This window comes from Alosa alosa, chromosome 13, assembly GCF_017589495.1.
Source record: "Alosa alosa isolate M-15738 ecotype Scorff River chromosome 13, AALO_Geno_1.1, whole genome shotgun sequence".
NCBI lineage: Eukaryota > Metazoa > Chordata > Actinopteri > Clupeiformes > Clupeidae > Alosa > Alosa alosa.
The window spans coordinates 17101842-17121377 of NC_063201.1; the positions used below are offsets into that span (position 1 = coordinate 17101842).

The 19536-nt window shown below is 44.6% G+C and overlaps 2 protein-coding genes across 8 annotated transcripts in view; one reads left to right on the forward strand and one right to left on the reverse strand.

The window, feature by feature from the left end:
• ubxn11 (UBX domain protein 11) lies at window positions 1-6773 on the forward strand. Of its 2 annotated transcripts, XM_048260491.1 has the most exons (15): window positions 1-86; window positions 216-293; window positions 380-417; window positions 575-688; window positions 1566-1666; window positions 2244-2298; window positions 2499-2566; window positions 2863-2983; window positions 3470-3687; window positions 4423-4500; window positions 4776-4917; window positions 5022-5125; window positions 5217-5290; window positions 5892-6041; window positions 6264-6773. In XM_048260491.1, the coding sequence occupies exons 2-15, from the start codon at window positions 226-228 to the stop codon at window positions 6388-6390; spliced, it is 1458 nt and encodes a 485-aa protein (XP_048116448.1). In that variant the 5' UTR covers window positions 1-86; window positions 216-225; the 3' UTR covers window positions 6391-6773. The 2 variants fall into 2 exon arrangements, with proteins under 2 accessions (XP_048116448.1, XP_048116449.1); XM_048260492.1 differs by lacking the exons at window positions 1-86; window positions 380-417 and having other exon boundaries at window positions 213-293.
• The window catches only part of cep85 (centrosomal protein 85), a 27647-nt gene continuing 14667 nt past the window's right edge, over window positions 6557-19536 (reverse strand). For 5 of the 6 annotated variants that reach the window (XM_048260470.1, XM_048260473.1, XM_048260468.1 and 2 more), the window contains 10 exons: window positions 19290-19423; window positions 18225-18342; window positions 16759-16944; window positions 16044-16196; window positions 12857-13011; window positions 12584-12701; window positions 12049-12099; window positions 11824-11931; window positions 9849-10149; window positions 6557-9042 (listed from right to left, as the gene is read on the reverse strand). In XM_048260470.1, coding sequence (XP_048116427.1) covers window positions 8879-9042; window positions 9849-10149; window positions 11824-11931; window positions 12049-12099; window positions 12584-12701; window positions 12857-13011; window positions 16044-16196; window positions 16759-16944; window positions 18225-18342; window positions 19290-19423 — 1488 coding nt within the window. In that variant the 3' untranslated portion in view covers window positions 6557-8878. Of the gene's footprint in view, window positions 9044-9848; window positions 10150-11823; window positions 11932-12048; window positions 12100-12583; window positions 12702-12856; window positions 13012-16043; window positions 16197-16758; window positions 16945-18224; window positions 18343-19289; window positions 19424-19536 lie in introns of all 6 variants that reach the window. The other variant, XM_048260471.1, reaches the window with a different exon arrangement.

The following is a 19536-nucleotide window of genomic DNA, read 5'->3' on the forward strand; positions in this document are numbered from 1 at the left end:
GTCACCTGGAACGTCAGCGTTCCATTGCATTTTCTTGAGTTTGATGCTCAGAATGTTGCAAACGATAATCAAGTAGCTTTGGCCAGGTAAGTTGAACTTTTAACTTTCCGCACACAGCAATGGCAGTAAACAATGTTACAAATTTGCAGGTAACTTGTTTTTAATTTAGGATTCGTCGTGCCCTGATCCACGTTTTTTTACCGCTTTGCTTTCAGTTTGTTTAAAATGAGCTCACCTTTATCTCTGTTGGGGAAAACCCGTAGAGCACCCTTGCCTGGATCTCTGGATGAAGGGTAAATTAAAGCGAGATTTATGCACAAATATTTTCCAGTTCACTTTCGGTGGCAAATGCAATAGCATAACAATGTATTGTGTACAGGAGAAAAAGAGTGCCCTTGAAGCAAAGTTCATCCATTGGTAAGGTTTTTTTTAGGCCATAGTGCAGTTGATTTTGTTGTCCATTAGCCTATGTGCTGTGATGTGACTATCTGTAGCCTATGTTCTGTATGTGTTTTGGTGTGTTTGGGCTGGGGTAGGAGGGATTTATGTTGTGTTGGTTTGAATTTCTCTTCAGAAAATGAGTTGGGTGTGTTGAAAGACATCCTCTCCAGAAGGTGTCACTCAAACCGTTCAAACGCTGATGGTGCCGCTTCCTCAAAGATGTCACAGAGGGGGAGAGCAGCTGACTGTAAGTTCTGTTCACTCCCTCCTTTGCTTAGAAGTGTATCCTGCCATCCTCTGCTGCTGCAGATTGCTGGTGTATACCAGCAAACATGTATCCACATCCTGTCTCCTTGCAGTGCAGCACATGAAGCTTCTCTTTTTTGCTCAGCTTAACATTGCCCTGATGAGGTTCATTACACTCACTGCACTCAAACGTATGGGGATTGGAATAGAGGGGGAGGCTAAACGGATAACCTTGGTCTGACTCCCCCCTCCTCTGCATTGAAGTGCCCTTGACATACTGAACCCACACCTGTTCCTGACTAATAGGCTTGCTGCCCTGTAACTGTTTTTTTGCCATAAGTAGGACATGAGAGGCGCTAACAGTAGAATGCTCTGAGTGCAGCAGGCCATTTAGTTTCACATCAGCTTTCACACAGTTTGAAGGTGATTTGTAGTTTCCAGTTAGGCCACACATTGTGAAACTGTACTACCTACAGTATATCTTAACCTATAACTTAGGGCAGCCGTGGCCCACTGGTTAGCACTCTGGACTTGTAACCGGAGGGTTGCCGGTTCGAGCCCCGACTAGTGGGCCGCGGCTGAAGTGCCCTTGAGCAAGACACCTAACCCCTCACTGCTCCCTGAGCGCCGCCGTTGTAGCAGGCAGCTCACTGCGCCGGGATTAGTGTGTGCTTCACCTCACTGTGTGTACACTGTGTGCTGTTTGTGTTTCACTAATTCACCGATTGGGTTAAATGCAGAGACCAAATTTTCCTCATGGGATCATCAGTGTTGAGGGAGGATACACTGACTTACCAGTGTACTTTGCTAAGTTGGTGTACATTGTCAGTCTTGGTTGTAGTTCCTACATAACATGTGCTTACTGTATCTGTCACCAGACCCCCCTCCTACAGATTTTGAGCTGATGTCCACTATGATGCAGAAGCTGGCCCAGCTAGAGATCAAAGTGAAGGCACAAGCTTTGGACATTCAAAGGAAGGCAAGAGGCTACACACACATTAAGAGAGTTAGCCTAACTCTCCATAAGTAGAACAATATCCACACCACTGCAACAACCTCTTCCATGTTCTGTTTTAACATCCAATCAGAAACATGCATCAGAAACCATATAGGCACAAGCTGCTGTACACAATACACAGAAGGCCTACAGCAGAGGTTCTCAACCTTTTTGTGGCTAAGGCACATCAAAGGTCAAACTAAAATGCTGAGGCACTCCCAATTTAGTTACTTATTATGAAGTATCATACACATTATCAATCTTCTATACAGAGTGTTAATGAGTTGAGACTACAGCGATGGGTACATGCTCACATGTTGACTGAGCTGTGTAACAGATCTGTATATTAGGCTACTTAATAACAACAACTTTAAATGACTACCCAAAACCGTTTTAATTAAGAAGCTGTGTCATTGATGCATTTAAAAATAGCCCTCTAGTCTATTTCGCGAATCTGTATGAAAGCGCATTAGGTTCCTCAAAATTCCACAGCACACCCCACTTAACCTCACGACATACCGGTTACCGTGAACCACTTTAACTCCCTTCTCACCTAAAGGAAAAGACAATAGCTGTTTTGGAAGAGAAGTTGAAGTTTCAGAAGAAGTCTAAAGGTATTTTTTCACACTGTTTATCCAAAGGAGAATCTGATAATTTTCATTGCACAAATAGTGTTGTCATTAACTTCCTCTTTAATGTGAAGGTAAATAACGCCTCTACAGAACTGTCAATTTCCCCCAAACTTCACAGTTTATAAATAGTGGCATCAAATGAGTAGTTATGTCCTGCTATGATATCTGTCTGTGTTGTTCAGAACAAAACTGCGAAGAGGAACTGGTTGAGAAATGTCACAACCTGCAGAAGCAAGTGTGGGAAATGGAGGTGAAAGACAATCATTTAACAGACAAGTTTACTATTTTCATTTACTATGAATATCAAATTCTAGCAAATAAATGGATTATTTCATTTCACACACACACTTGGATTTCAGTCCCATACCTTTACAAAAAAAAAAAAAAAAAAAAAAATATATATATATATATATATATATATATAAAAAACAACGGCAAAAAACACACCATTCACTTCCCTCTTTTGTTGCAAGGGTTGAAGCAGATGATATGAAAATGTTCATTAACATATAAAGAAATGACAGACATGAAATGTCTTCCCCACAGCAATTCCTGGCTGATTATGGCATGATCTGGATAGGAAACAATTGTGACAGGCGTGCTGATGAACCCAGCTCCGACATGGATGATGCAGACAAACACACAAAGCAAAGCCTATGGGAGCCAGGTACCAGAGACACTGGTATTACACAGTGCGACAGATGTACTATTGAAGTTGGACTCAAAAGCACACTATCAACAAAACGTCATATAGTTGTGTGTGTTCGATTCATTTCATTGAAACCTTGTCAGTTTTGTGGATTGCACCACTCATTATCGTAGGCTGCTGTCATCATGGATTTGCCCATCACTGCTATGCAGATGATACTCAACTACAGCTCTGGAAAAAATGAAGACTACTGCACATTTTTCTGATGTCATCCTACGGTTGAGTGACATTCGAATGAGTTGAGGGTCATATTCAAAATTAAGAGACCACTGCAAATTTGAATATGACCATCAACTCATTCGAATGTCACTCAGCAAAACTTCATATAGTTGTGTGTGTTCGATTCATTTCATTGAAACCTTGTCAGTTTTGTGGATTTCATGGATTTCATCACTCATTATCGTAGGCCGCTGTCATCAGTCCTGTTGGATCCTGTCTTTGCAGCCACCTCCAGGGCAGGAGAGTTCAGGATGAACTTTGACCTCGTGCTGGCGAACATCCGGGAGCTGAATGTGCTGGCGGGCGAGGGGGAGTCCTACGTGAAGGCCGTGCCTGGTGGCGCCCAGCTGGCCCAGCGGACGCCCATTCCCTTACAGCTGTACAGCAACGGCATTGTGATGTTCAGCGGGCCCTTCCGCTCCTACGACGAGCCCAGCACCCAGGTAGCCCTCAGGAGACCACCTGGACATCAGATCATCTGGTCCATGCCAATGCAGGGCCAGTTAGGGTCAGGGTTAGAGTCAGCTCACAATAGGGAAGCAAGTGTCACAGCCAACAGAAGCTGTCTCGAGAGTGTATCACAACCATTTTTTGCATCCCATTGTGTTGTTTGGGTTTCTTGCCAGATTTAGGGCTTCTGTTTAAAGCAAGGCATCATTTGAACAGAATGTTAGCTGCAGTTGTTTGCCTTCCTTGTGAAGGCAGGAGTCTAAAGTGATGTGATTTATCAGAAGAGGCACATGAGGCCAACTGTGACGAGAGCACTTGGCACTGAAGAGAACCAAAGAATGGAGACAACTGGAGCAGGTTGCACCAACTAGTCTTTGCTACGCCGGCCATAAGTGCTAAGTTAGTCTTTGTTAAGACTGGTCTTAGGCCCATATCTAACGCCTGTTGCACCAACAGAAATCAGCGTGGTGCAACAGGCGCAACATAATTTTAGACATAGAACGTTGAGTTACGCCAGTCTTAGTTTAAGACTGGTCCTAAGTCCTGTTGGTGCAGCCCGCTCCTGAAGCTTTTTAAGACTAGACGTTCTTCATGGTTCCTGAAGCTTTTTAAGACTAGACATTCTTCATGGCTTTTGAAGCTTTTTAAGACTAGACGTTCTTCATGGTTCCTGAAGCTTTTTAAGACTAGACGTTCATGGTTCCCTGCCTGTGCTTGTGCCTTCACAGCAGTGCATGCAGGACCTGATGGATGGCTATTTCCCCTCAGAGCTGCAGGAGCGGTTTCCTGATGGGGTTCCCTTCCAGGTGAGCGTGCATGGCGATGTCTACATACATCTGTGTGTCAGCTATACTGTTTGTGAAAAAAATATATAATGTCCGCAACACTGCTTAAACTCCCATATTTAATTAATGTACATTATATGTATGTGTACATTATATATTTTTTTTCACTGGAGTAAGTTTTTTTGTCCTGCACCTGCCAGAAGGTGGGATGTGCACTCATTAACTCTTTTTGAATGTCAGCTATACTGTTGCCATATTCTTTCTGCTTCTTTACGGTTTGCGCTGTGCGCTCATAGGTACAGGACAGGCGAGAGGAGGTATACAAAGACCGGCGAGAGCAAAAGGACTTTCCTGGCAAGGGTCAGCTGGTGTGTGAAGCATCCAGTGAGACCTCAGCTCAAAGCCTGGACACAACTCAGGGCACCAGCTGTGCATCAGGTCTGAGAGTACCGCACCTCCTGTGGAGACCTCACTTGGTTTATGCATTAAGGAGACCCTGTACGTCTTAAACCATGCCATGTGATTATTTGTTGGTTTTCTAGGCAAGGCGGTGTCCACAGAGCAGTTCTTGAGGAAGCTACCAAAGACAGTCATCAAAGCTGGAAAGGTGATCGACATTCGTGACTCGTTAAGAAACCATTTAAAGGTAAGCAGGGATGGGATTTGTAATTATTCTGCAAGGCTTCAAAATAACTTTTTTTTTGTTTGGTGAGTGTCTCTTTCTCTATGTGGTGTAGGGTTCTGCTGTGGAAGAGCAGCACCCTTCTGTGATCATTGTAGACACCCCGGCACTACAGACCTTACATGAGAGGTAATCGGGCTACAACTCACTCCCAATGCAGACGTGTCAAATACTATACTGCACACATGTCAAATACTACAGTATACTGCACACACCCAATGCACACGTCAAATACTATACCGCACACTCCCAATGCACACGTCAAATACTATACCGCACACTCCCAATGCACACGTCAAATACTATACCGCACACACCCAATGCACACGTCAAATACTATACTGCACACACCCAATGCACAAGTCAAATACTATACTGCACACACCCAATGCACACGTCATATACTATACTGCACACTCCCAATGCACACGTCAAATACTATACTGCACACACCCAATGCAGACGTGTCAAATACTATACTGGACACTCCCAATGCAGATGTGTCAAATACTATCCTGCACACTGCCAGGATAAATAAGCAAGTAAGGCGTTACTATTTAACTGCAATTCATGGAACTGTGGGTGGGGTTTAAGGAATCGTGAGGAAAAGGAGGAGGAAGAACAGCAGTAGTTGTAATTGTTAGTAACATCCGACATCTTTCTCCCACCATGAGGTTTGCTAGCTAGAGTTTTGGACTCCTTGGTGTTCAGGTGTCTCCCTGTCTGTAAGGTTGGATGAGCCGGACAGGACTGCATGTGATCCCGACGGGGACATCAGCACCCTGAGAGTGAAGTCCGAGAATGGGGAGAAGACTTTCGTTCTAAAGATGCACATCACTCAGACAGTAGGAGACCTGCGGCAGTACCTGGACAAACACAGGTGAGTTTATAGCAGAAACCATAAATAATCTGCCAAAACTGGTTATCTACGAGCCTTATTCTTATAATATAATCATGCTCTCGTTAAGATGTCTTTGAGGTATGCTTTTAAAAGAAGCTATTTTTTCAAATAGTGTTAGCAACTAATAAAATAGTGTGAAGTTTTGAATGATAATTTGCAACAGACCCAACTAACAGATTTGTATTTGGCTTCAATCACTAGATGCTCAGGTTCCTCTCCATACAACATCATCAGTGTGTTTCCACGACGACGCTATGACGATGACACCCAAACACTTGCAGCTTGCGGCCTCACACCCAGTGCTGCTCTGCTGCTTCAACCTTACTGATGGGCACATACAGATACAAGCACACACACAGAAATCTGTGGACACAAGAGCATGGACACAAAAACACTCCTCACAGATATCCTGTTTTCAGTCTACATCGATGACACCCAAGTGTTTTGCAGTGCTTAATTTTAATGCAGATAAAGGAACACAAACAACTGCAAAGTTATTGAAAACAAACTTTATTTCTAAAATATGACAAAAATAGATATCTTTTAGTGTTGCAAAAACAGCTGGCTTAACTGGTTGCTTTAGCTGGTTTCTTCTTAGTCACACACACGCTCACACACTAACATTCTCTGTGCAGTCTGGTCATGACCACGGACTATGTGCAGTACTTGCCCAACATCATTTCATTAATAAATTATTTCCAGACATTTTAATAGGACTTCTGGCATGTTATTCAAGTCTTCACAGAGGAAACACAAAACAGGTAAAATACTTTGTCACTGTAGTGTCAGTTTTTATAGTATTTAAAAGGCAAGGATGTGGAGCAGTCCAAAAAAATTCTCCTCCCTTTAGACTAGAAGTTGGAGATAGGCATCATCTTTTACCACAGAGCACAATACTGTGTGCAGAGTATTCGGCGCAGTAGAGGAGTTCAGCAGTTACGAAACAAATACTTGCATGAAAATGCAGCTGCATGACTAGGTGAAAGACAAGCACACAGAGGTGTGAAAAGACCATCAAATAACAGTCTTTCTTAGCTTCATAACAGAGGTTGCAAGGTTCCTATTCAGCTTAATTCCAAGAAACGATGCCCCCGCCCTGCCCCACACGTTTAACTTCCTCCCATTCTCCCCTGTGCAAAAGTACCCTTTATGCACACAGAAAGGCTTTGTTTAGTGTTAAGAGGAGACATTAATACAAGCAGACTACCAGCTTTCAGGTGTTTGCATGTTAACAGCTTAACACCCTTGTCCCTTTTTGGCACTGTAAAACAACTGCTGAGCAGACGGTGGCCCGACACACCACACACTGCGCACGAGAGCCACAACGCTCCAGATCAAGAAGGAATTATTTAGGCCGCCCATCTAAGGTGCAGCAATGGGTCATGTGTCTGTGTCAATGCCGCTCTAAATTGGCGCCCACAGGATATGGTAGTTGACGTTAGGTACATGGATAACACCACAGTGGTTGCTATGGTATTGCAGGCAGAATGAAACTGTGTGGAGAAGACGTCAGACAACCCCTCCGTCTCAACAGGAAGCCAAACACAGGAAGTGCACAAGTCTATGATACTACTCTAATACAGCAACACAACAGAACACAACACAACACGTCAAATAACACATTCAGTACATCTGTGTAAAGGGAATGTGGAGGTCAGTTAGCTGGCGTGTAATGCCCCACCCCACCCACCCCCCAGAGTCAATAGAGAGGCCAGTCTATTCCAACAGGAGCATCTGAAATGCTGTGCAAATAACCTTGGTGCACATGATTGTTTCAGTCATTGCTTTGCTACAGAGGGTTGCGCAACAGTCTGGGCGATCATGTTGAGTACGAGGACACTTTAGTCAGAGGAAGGCACTTTTCTGAGCAAGACCACTGCGTCTGTTGAGATGGCCATGCAACCAACAGGCTGTGCTGGTTAAGCACCAATGGATGAAAGAAGGAAAAGAAAGAACAAGGGAGAGAGAAAGAGAGCGGGGTCCCTGATGGCTCGACAGAACACCACTCCCTTGACAGTCATGGTTCAATAACAATCCAATGAAAGTCCGCTAAACCATCTCACTTTCTTCCGGAATACAAAGCTAAATGATACATTTGAAATAACAGTGACTAAAGCTGATGATACATAGGGCAACTTTTTGAGCAATGCTGCTGGGCAATGGCCCTCATTGTTAGGGTTCTGGCAATCAAAAATTGATTTTCTGGAGAACTTCAATCATCTGTAGGCAAATCATCAGGTTGCCCAGCATTATTGCTCAAAACGCTGCCCCACGCATCATCAGCTTAAGGGATACTTGCACTGCCATGGTTCAGCAAGAGAGACATTTTCAGTTGATTGTCAACCGCATCTAAAGATATTCTTTTTCCTCAAAGAGGAAGACACATCTTAAATAAATATAGTGTTGATGACACCACAAAAAACAGACTGAACAGGGCAGAAACTAAAAGTAGAGAATCTAAAGTATTCCACACATATACAAAAAGCAGGCTATTAGTGTTCTGGCAATACTGGAAGTGTTCTGATGGCAAAGCACAAGTGAACACACAGTGCCCACGCCCTCTCCTCAGAAGAGGCCCACTCACACCACAGGTCTGGAAGTCTGCTGAGGTGAGGCAGTGGCTGTCTGGGTCCTGGGGTTGATGCAGAGGTGATTACTCTGTGTGTGTGTGTGTGTGTGTGTGTGTGTGTGTGTGTGTGTGTGTGTGTAAGTAATACAGTTGTGCGAATGGCATGTAGTGATGATTGTGGCTAGGACTGAACACCACTGGGTGACACGCTTGTATACTGCCCCTATATATGCCCCTGAGCGCCAGCTCACTGGGTGATGCAGTTCTCGCCCATGTCCTGCGCGTAGCGATCAGAGATGGTGGTCCTGAGCTGCTCCACGTCACGGCGGAGCTGCTGGGCCTCGGCCAGCTTCCTCTGCAGCACCTCCGAGCTCAGCCAGTCCTCACAGGGGTCAGCCAGCGGCGGTGGGGCTGATGAGGTGAGAGAACACACATAACGTTTATATAGACACAAACAGACATAATGCTATGTACACACACATACATATAGTACATACACCATATGCACAGTTACGAGCACCACAAATCTTGCAGGAATGCTTTGAGAGTTCAGATGTAAGCATTCTGACTATATAAATACCAAAGCATTGTGAACCGCATGAGAGAGAGAGACAGAGAGCATGCAAGAGAGGCCGAGAAACAGACGGAGAGCCTAAAAGAGAAGAGAAACACACCGACAGCATGTGAGAGAGAGATGGAACATGAGTGAGTGGGGGTTAATCCCACTGACCAAGCATATGAAAGAGAATGTGTGTTACAGGGAATGCAGAACAAGCCAATGGTCAGATGTCTGATAAAGTCTGGCCGGTTGATGAGCGTCTGTAGCTCCAATCGGTGCGTTGTGCTGTGCAGAGCTGGTGGTTATTTCTTCACCTGTATCCACACTTGTTGACTGTACGTTTGTCATGATTGTTTTGTTTACTAAGTCTACAGGTTTCCACTGTTTATCTGACATAGCAACAGTTACATAGGAATGCAGGACTTGACCAAAGGTAGACATACGTGAATGAACATGTGACATATTACAGCCGATGCAGTGAGTGAGTGAGTGAGTGAGTGAGTGAGTGAGTGAGTGAGTGAGTGAGTGAGTGAGTGAGTGAGTGAGTGAGTGAGTGAGTGAGTGAGTGAGTGAGTGAGTGAGTGAGTGAGTGAGTGAGTGAGTGAGTGAGTGAGTGAGTGAGTGAGTGAGTGAGAGAGAGAGAGGATTGGGTTCTTACAGCCGATGCCGAGCAGCATGGACAGATTGGGGTTCTGTCCCTGTGTGCCGATGCCGAGCAGCATGGACAGATTGGGGTTCTGTCCCTGTGTGCGCTGCGTGAGGACGCTGCAGAGGGAGCGCAGGTCGCACAGGCAGGCCGCCATCTCGCCGTGCAGACGCTGCGTCAGACGTGCGCTCGCCGCCTGTGGGGGCCCCCGGCCGTGGCCCACACCCGAGCCAAACCCGGCCCGGTCCGCCTCCTCCAGGTGCTCCTGCAGGGTCAGGTTCTGATCCAACAGGTCCTGGTTCTGAGAGGAGAGCTGCACCGTGGCAGAAGGACAGTGGTTAGAGACTGGGGAGAATAATGAATGTCATTATGTGCACACACGCTTTTGGTTATTAATGAAGCCTAATGTGCACTGTATCCTTATTGAGTTATGCAAAACCGTCACATAAACAGGAACAGAAAGCCCTCCTTACGTCAGCCTACTGATGACATCCCTTATCAAATGCCGCACAAGCCTTTAGCCTAACTTTTACAACATTGGCTGTAGGCTATAGAAATTTAACGAAGTGTACACATGGCCTGTTGGGGGATCATAAAATAACAGGCTAGGATGAAAGGTGATTAAGTGTCAGCATTATTTTCCTGAGCTACTTTTCATTAGATGGTTATGATTATGGGATTTGGCAGACGCCTTTGTCCAAAGTGACATACAAATACAAAACAATATAATACTTAAATTTAACAGGTAACAATTTATAAATGTTGGTCAGACCACATTAAGGAGAATAGTGATAACAAACAACAATGTCAATTTATTATTAGGCTACGACTAGGACATTCTAGCACTCAAATATTTTTGTGAGGCTACAGCGAGCGCCAAATGAGTCCTCCTCTGTGTTAAAATAAACCATTTCTTTCGTTAATTATAGGATTAGGTAGCCTATCCATCTTTCACTGTAAGGCTTGTATTTCATGCATTAAGTAAAAGGCCCAGACAGCAGCGGAGTGGTAATCGGGATTCGTTATTTGTAAAAGTTTTTTTCTTCGCCCTCCTATAGCCTGGACTAGACTGCGCGATCGCAGCACTTTACTTTCACTTCCCGCCGCCCTCATGGTCAGCATAGATGGTAGCCTGATAACGTGGGATGCTGCATAGCATACAACTGAAGATTTTAAATGAGTGACCACGTCCACGATAGTAGTCTTAAGTAGCTTTTTTACTAGGCCCAGCGAAGGCTGGCAATGTGTAATATTCCGCTGTTTGGTGCACACGCAAGTGTTCAGATTGTTCGTCTATCCGGGAGGCACACGAGACTCCCCGCATGGCGCATTGATGACAATTCTCACTAATGCTAATGTACAGTGTTTTTGCTATGTATGACACAAGACACTAGAAAAAACACAAAAAAAGCAGCACCAACTGTTGGTGGTTAACCAATATAAATAAAGGGTCTGTGTATATATTTAACCAACTAGAATGATGAACAAGAAAAAGACTTTTATCACATATTAAGAGTTAAAGGAAAGTGGACATGTACCTTAACTGGCATACAAAAAAATATGCCATTTCATATATAAAAAAAAACACCACTGAAACAGGGTTATCAGCTATAAAAAGCAACCCAGGACACAGCGTTAACTGTGTTCGACTGTCAGCTGCACAAAAGAAGGAAGTATGTACACCAACTGTGGTTTTAAAATATGTGTTTCCCATGTAAAAAGAGAAGTGTTCATATTTTTTCAAAAACAAACAAACAAAAAAAACAGATGACGTGCAAGTTTGTGCGTGTCTCCATATGTGTGCATTTATGTATGCTTATGCGGTCATGTATGTATGTGTGTGTATGTGTATATATATATATATATATATATATATATATATATATATATATATATATATATATATATATATATATATATATATATGTATGTATGTATGTATGTATGTATGTATGTATGTATGTATGTATGTCTGTACATAGCTCACCTCCTTCATGGCGGAGCGCAGCTGGAGCAGACCCTGCTCCTTCCCCATCAGCTCCTCCCTCAGAGCCTGGCTGCTGCTCTCCTCCAGAGACACCTGATCCTCCAGCGTCTGCACACACACACGCATGCACACAGGCGTACACACACACGCACACACACAACCCAGGTCAGTTTCTGTCAAGTCTATCGACATGCCTTTAACCATGAGAGTGTTTGAGAAACGCACCCGAATTTGTGTTCCCAGCTGCTCCATCATACGCAACTGCTTCTCAATGACCTGCCAGCACAAGAGAAGGACACAGCATTCAGCCAAGATGGACTCTGAACTGTCACAGTGTAAAGGGCAACACAATAATCACAGATCACATGCTCACAAAGCCCTCCTCCAGATGCTGCACAGCCCTGAGGTGCATTCAAATTCTTCAAACAGAAATGTTTGAGGCAAACATCTTTCCTTTGAACTGTTCAATTTGAAAGTATTTGTGTAAACATTTCAAATAGTTAAATTTTAACACAACCCTTCCTACCGCATCCATGTATGGGTGGCAGAGCACTACCTCCTCAGACTACCTCTTTGCATGTGCTGGAAAACACTCACAGCAAACTCTAAGCAAACATAAAACATTGTCAACATTCACGCTTTGCAAATTCAAACACACCTCTGTTTCTACACGTAACTAAGGCAGAGAGGGGGTGACCGCTACACTGGGCAAACTGAGGTTGAGTGGGGGTGGAGGTGTGCAGCAAGCGACGCGTCTGACCTTTTTCAGTCGGTGTTGCTCCTCCCTCAGGGCGGTGTTCTCCGTCCTCAGCTTCTCCAGGTCCAGAGACGGCAGCCGCGCTCCATCCTCCAGACCCTCCTGCACACGCTCCTGCAGGCTACACACACACACACACACACACACACACACACACACACACACTATGGTGTTGGTGATTGAGGCATGACCAGGGTCCTTTCCCTTTTCCTATATGCCTGTTGGTAGAGTATACTATACTGTATGTATGAAAGAGGAAGTGCTTGTGTGCGTTACCTCGTGACGGTGCTCAGCAGCTCGCGCTCCCGGCGTCTCTGCTCTTCCAGCTGGGCGTCTCGGTCCCGGGTGGCCGAGCGCGACTCCCCAAGTCTAGCCTCCAGCTCTTCCACTGTGGCTTGGAGCTGCTCTGCCCTCCGCTCAGCCTCCTCCAGCTGACAATTAAATTCAGATTCATTACTGTTTAAGTTCAATTCAGTTTCATTCTATTAAGTTCAGGTGTAGTTCTTTTGAACTTCAAAGCATTTCTATCCTATTGATTTACTGTCATTTGCTAATTACTTCTTCGCCATTAGCGACCACATTCAAGGTAAACTAACCACACCACAACCAGAAGAGTCTGACTCAAACACATGGTCCACACGGTTAAATGAAGTCTGTACAGTGTCGTGCAAAACTTTTAGCCATTTTTGCTTAGCAAGATTCTTTCTATCTTCTGCATTGGTAATAAGAAACATCATATTTAGATTTCCAATTATTCTTTTTGTATAATTTTTGCAATTATTTTGTTTGAGGCATGTTCCGCTTACTGCACTCTGTTGCTAATGTTTCTAAGTAATAATTAAACTATTATTAATGTATTTTTGTAATCACCATAATTGATCATTACAGCATTTCCAATATACCCAAAACATCTGCACAGAACTGTACCTATAGCCAAACATAGTTTTACATGACCATACCCAACAGAAATGAAACACAGTGGTATGCTGGACATACAAGTTGCAATTCTGATGTAGCCTTAGCGCAATGGAAAGAAAGAGAAGAAATGAGACAAGCGTTCGGTGTTTCTCACACTGCAACCAATCGGCATTAAAATCTCGCCTTGCTCGGCTGCTACACTGCTGTCACAGGTAGATGGCTGCACAGATTAACATGCCAGGGCGACCACATTTCAGCAGATAAGCAAGAGAATATAATGCAACTATAGACTGATAAGCACTGCAAAGCAAACACAACCTGCTTTCCCTGCTTCAGCTGCCTTGGTGGCAGTAAGTGGAGGATCTCGGGGCAGGGCTAGGAGCAAACAAAATCAGGCCTTGCTACTGGTGCATTCCCCACAATCTCATTAATTACTGAATCTGTTAACAGTCAGACTGTGGCTTCGTCACCAACTCAAGCCTTAGTTTTATCACTTCAGATGTAATAGGAGCCACCAACAAAATCTCAACCCCTGAGCCTTCAAGCATGAGGTCTTATAAGAAACGTGCACTCTTCTAACAAGCTTTGGGACAATGTAGGATAAAGGTATGTTGGTATGGTTTACTTTTCTTCTGTTTACGTATGAACACTTAACAGAGACACACAACCTAGATGCAGAGAAAAAACTTTCCACAGGAAGGGAGTTGTCAAAGTGAGCAGCTTCTTCCACACTCTGGAAACCCGTAGCACACAAAGATCATTTCCGACAGCCCCCACTACCCACCAGTTCTTCTCTGCAGCATCCCAACGCACATGCTTCACAAGCAAACTTGTGTGACACCACGTTTTCGTTCACACACGTGGGGTGACACATGCGTTACACATCACACATTTCATAGGAGTCCAACACGAATGCCAAACTGCAAAAGATCTTTGCACCACTGAGCGTGTTGGCCACAAACAGAGTGAAAGTAAAAGTATGCAAAGCATGCGCTGGCCGACTAAAGCTAATTTAAAAGGTAATCTAATTAAATACCAAAAAAAAAAGCTAATCTAATTAAATACCACTAGTGCAGTGCCCGTTCAAACATGCCATTCCTGTAGAAAACCCGTAGCCCAATTACATGCCCTCAGGTATGCCTGCTTTAAAAATAGGATGATAGGGAAAAACATCATTCCAGCTTAGCATTCATATAATAATGAATACTGAATATTATATTATAATATATTAGCCTATAATTAATGTGCAGTAAGCAGAACTTAGGCATGACTGCATGTGACATTTTTACAGATCAAAATGACATAAGCCTAACAGCGGTTTTGAGTTAAGGCTATATGTTTATTGTTAAGCTTATTGAATAACTTTCTGATAAAGAAAACAAACCATTTTGTGTAATGTTGCATCATTTTAAGAAATTTGAAACGATGTGATGTGACTCAATTTCTGGTAGCCTATAAGTGACATCACGCTCTGTCTGCCACTCGTCTGTAGTTGATCGAAATGACATGCCTAAAGCTTTGACGTAAGGTTATATATTTAGTCTATTGAATACCTTAATGATATAGAAGACAAACCATTTTGTAGAAAGATGCATCATCATATGACATCTGCAATAATGTGACTCAAATCTAATTTTGCTGGTACTTGTGACTAAGTGACAATAAAGGGCTACTACTAAAAACAGTTTTTGGTAGCATAAGTAACATGTCGCTCTGTCTGCTACTCGTTGTCTAGCTGTGTGCCGTTCTGAAACGTCCTTAAATTCAGGACCATAGCCTGTCGCTGGTTTCAACTTGGGACCCTTAAGTCAGAATTGTTTGTTTATTCAAAGTCTCAAGTCCAAAGTAGTTTCGGCTATTCAAAATGTCAATTTATTGTACATTATCTTTACATCATTTTGAATAGCCACCGCAATAGGCTACCTGTGTTTGTTGCCGTGTTGTTGCAAAATCCGGAAATCATTTTATGCAAGCAAACTGCATACAGGGAGCCTTTATTGTTGTCAGATATGATGATGTCAGTGTGTGTATTGTTGTCAGACGTGTGTGTGTGTGTGTGTGCCTCAACCCCAGAGAGTGGGGAGTGTGTGTGTGCCTCAACCCCAGAGAGTGGGGAGTGTGTGTGTCCCCAGAGAGTGGGGAGTGTGTGTGTGTGTGCCTCAACCCCAGAGAGTGGGGAGTGTATGTGTGTGCGTGTGTGTGTGTGTGCCTCAACCCCAGAGAGTGGGGAGTGTGTGTGTGCGTGTGTGTGTGTGTGTGTGTGTGTGTGTGTGTGTGAGGGCTCAACCCCAGAGAGTGGGGAGTGTGTGTGTGCGTGTGTGTGTGTGTGTGTGTGTGTGGGGCTCAACCCCAGAGAGTGGGGTGTGTGTGTGTGTGTGTGTGTGTGTGTGTGTGGCTCAACCCCAGAGAGTGGGGAGTGTGTGTGTGTGTGTGTGTGTGTGTGTGTGTGTGGCTCAACCCCAGAGAGTGGGGAGTGTGTGTGTGTGTGTGTGTGTGTGTGTGTGTGCCTCAACCCCAGAGAGTGGGGAGTGTATGTGTACCTCACCTGCTTGCTCTGGGCCTGGTAGTCCTCCATGGTGGGCAGGTCGGCCAGGTAGCGCTCCAGCGTCTCAATGCGCTGCTGCCGCTCTCGGCTCTGCTCCGTCTCCTTCTGGCACTTCTTCTTCAGGTTGTTTATGTGCTTGTCCCGGTTACGGATCTACAACCCAAAACAGAAAAAGTTGGGACGTTGTGTAAAATGTGAATAAAAACAGAATGTAATAATCTGCAAATCTCTTAAACTCATATTTACTTGCAAAAAGGACACAGACAGCATATCAAATGTTGAAAATTACAAATTTGCTGCCGCTAGGTTGCATCTAGATTTCTAGGTTATGACTTTGCCCCAAAATGTATAAAATTCCCTGACTTTCCATGTCTGGAATAGACTAAATTTCATGATATTCCAGAAATTCTATGAACCGTGGGAACTGTTTGTAAGACACATTATTGAATGTATTTTCAAAAGCCCTATGCCCCTATGCTAGTCTAAAGTTGCCTAGAGGATCGTGATGGGAAAATAATCATCATTACCACCACAGTAACCATGAAGTCCTTCAGCAGAGTGCAAAAGAAAGTGTGAGTGAATGGAGGGAGGTGTGGCAGGGAGAGGGAGGTGTGGCAGGGAGAGGGAGGTGTGACAGGTGTGACAGGGAGAGGGAGGTGTGTGACAGGGGAGAGGGACTGTGTGACAGGGAGAGGGAGGTGTGGCTGTTGCTCACCCTCTCCTCCTGCCTCTTCAGCTCCTCGGCGTGCTTCTCGGCGCCCTCGCGCAGCGACTCGGTCAGGCGTCGCGTCTCTGCCTCCACCGCGCCCAGATGCCGCTCTGCCTCTGCCTTCTCTTTGGCCAGGCCATCGCTGCGCTCGGCAAACTGGGCCCGCAGGAAGGCGTTCTCCCGCTGCGCCTCCTGACACACACAAACCACACACAACACACAAACCACACACAAAGACATTACTCACATGCAGAGGGTCCACGGATACTTTGATATTTCGCCCCTACGCTCTACCTTGCAGCAAGTGAGAAAACCACAACACTGACCACACCAACTCCAGACACAGGGATTTCCACTAGTGTGAGTATTATGAGGACTTTACACCTGGGAGCGGGTCTGAGTGTGCAGTCAGGAAAGAGCATGGAGTGTGTAGTGTTACAGTTAGAGTATGAAGTATAAGCATGAGAGCACATATGGTGTTTGGACTGTGTTGTGGGGGAGTGAGTATGTATATTGTATGTATGTATATTGTGCAGGTGTGAGAGCAGGTATTGTGTATATTGTGCAGGTGTGAGTAGGTATTGTGTATATTGCACAGGTGTGAGAGCAGGCATTGTGTATATTGTGCAGGTGTGAGGTATTGTGTATATTGTGCAGGTGTGAGCAGGTATTGTGTATATTGTGCAGGTGTGAGCAGGTATTGTGTATATTGTGCAGGTGTGAGCAGGTATTGTGTATATTGTGCAGGTGTGAGCAGGTATTGTGTATATTGCACAGGTGTGAGAGCAGGTATTGTGTATATTGCACAGGTGTGAGAGCAGGTATTGTGCAGGTGTGAGGCAGTGTGAGGGCAGTATTGTGTATATTGCAGGTGTGAGGGCAGGTATTGTGCAGGTGTGAGGGCAGTATTGTGTATAGTGTGCAGGTGTGAGAGCAGGTATTGTGCAGGTGTGAGGGCAGTATTGTGTATAGTGTGCAGGTGTGAGAGCAATGAAGTGTATACGGTGGAAGTGTAAGAGTAGGTATGAGTATGCAGTAAAAGAATTAAGGGCCGTTCCCACCAGGAACGATAACTATAAAATATAACTATAACTATAAAGCGTCCACACTGACCAACAATAAGGAAAGTCTCTCCTCGTGTTGGTGAATATGACGGCTAAAATTGGGATTGGATGGATTCTGAATGGCGGTCAGCTTTATAGCGTCCTCAAAAATCGCTCTGAAAGTGACCTCCAACGACATTGTCCTTCATGATGTTATCATTATACTTTATGTGAGGACAATAGTCATATTCATATTAGCTAGAACGATACTTTTTTTTGCCGCTGTCGCTATAGAGTTTGAGCGACCACGTCACATTTCTGTAGCAACGGCCATTTTAGCGGAATAGTTCTTTGTGTTAGCGGCGCTTTAGAGCAGGTGTGTGTGTGTGTGTGTGTGTGTGTGTGTGTGTGTGTGTAGAGAGTGGAGACCTGCAGGCGGAGCAGACACACGTCGGGGTAGGGGGCTCCTCGTCCCAGCAGCGCACTGTGGACCTGCAGCTCACTGTCCCTCAGCCGCTGCTCCAGCTGAGCCACCTGCTGCCTCTGCCTGTAAGCACAATATAGACCCTTTCAACAATAAAAACAAAAACAATGCTTGAACGTTCTATTTGGTTTCCAATCTACTTCCTCTGCATTAAGATAATATATGGAATGTTAAAACGGAAGCCTTTAACGTTAACGCAAGGGAACACGCGCACACACACACACAAGCACGCACACACAAGACACAGACAAGCACAAGACACACACACAAGCACTTTTACACACACGCCACACACACATGCACACACACACCACACACACACACGCCGCACACACACACACGCCAGCACACACACACACGCCACACACACACACACACACACACACACACACACACACACACACACACACACACACACACACACACACAAATGTGTTACAAAAACAAATGCCAAAAGTTCATAACCATTACAAGTAACACAACACACAGCAAGTGTACACACCCTGTGGTTAACACGCCACCCTAACTGTGTTTAACACTTTGCAACACTGCAGTCATCTTCTACTCCTAATATAAACAGGCTGCACCAGTGAAGATGTGCTGCACCACTGTGAGCCATCCCTCACAATATAAATAACCAAACTGTGATCATGACTCCACAGCATATGGCTATGACTCAGCTTCATAGATCCACTCAACCTCAGAGTGTTAGAGAAGTTATGTGTACAAAGCCTAGTTCTTACACATAATGCGTTGCATGCACACTGCTGACTGCCTCTTGATTTCCTTGCCACACTCCCTCCTTCACGACTGTAACCCAACACAATCACTCCTAGGCCCCTCTCAAGCAAAACCCCTACTCAAGGTTTTTTCCTGTTAAAAGGGGAATCTGTCCAAGCCACTGTCACCCTGTGCATAGAGGAACTTAGAGGAAGGGGGTTCAGAGGCACTTGTCTACATTTAAGGCATTATACACAATAAAATAACATTAAAGTGAATTGATCACAAACCTTTCAATGAGCATCTCCTTCTCCTTCAGCAGGTTTTCGTTGGTCTTGATTAATGCCTCCCACTTATTGCCATCCGAGTGTAACGCAGCAGACTGGTACAGAGGAGGGTACTGACAGCTTCCTGTAGTATACAGCTACACACACACACACACACACCAGAAAGGCACAGAGAGAGCATTAACACTCCTTTATCAAACCAATATTTAGGTGTTTAAATACTAAAAAATGCAATCCAATACAGACCATG

What these genes read in the sequence shown, in the direction of transcription:
- ubxn11 (XM_048260491.1), top strand. Translation starts at nt 226, where the DNA reads ATGAGCTCACCTTTATCTCTGTTGGGGAAAACCCGTAGAGCACCCTTG. An exon ending in GTTTCAGAAGAAGTCTAAAG is followed by an intron (nt 2,299 to 2,498) that starts GTATTTTTTCAC and finishes TGTGTTGTTCAG; the next exon opens with AACAAAACTGCGAAGAGGAA. An exon ending in CTACAGACCTTACATGAGAG is followed by an intron (nt 5,291 to 5,891) that starts GTAATCGGGCTA and finishes CCTGTCTGTAAG; the next exon opens with GTTGGATGAGCCGGACAGGA.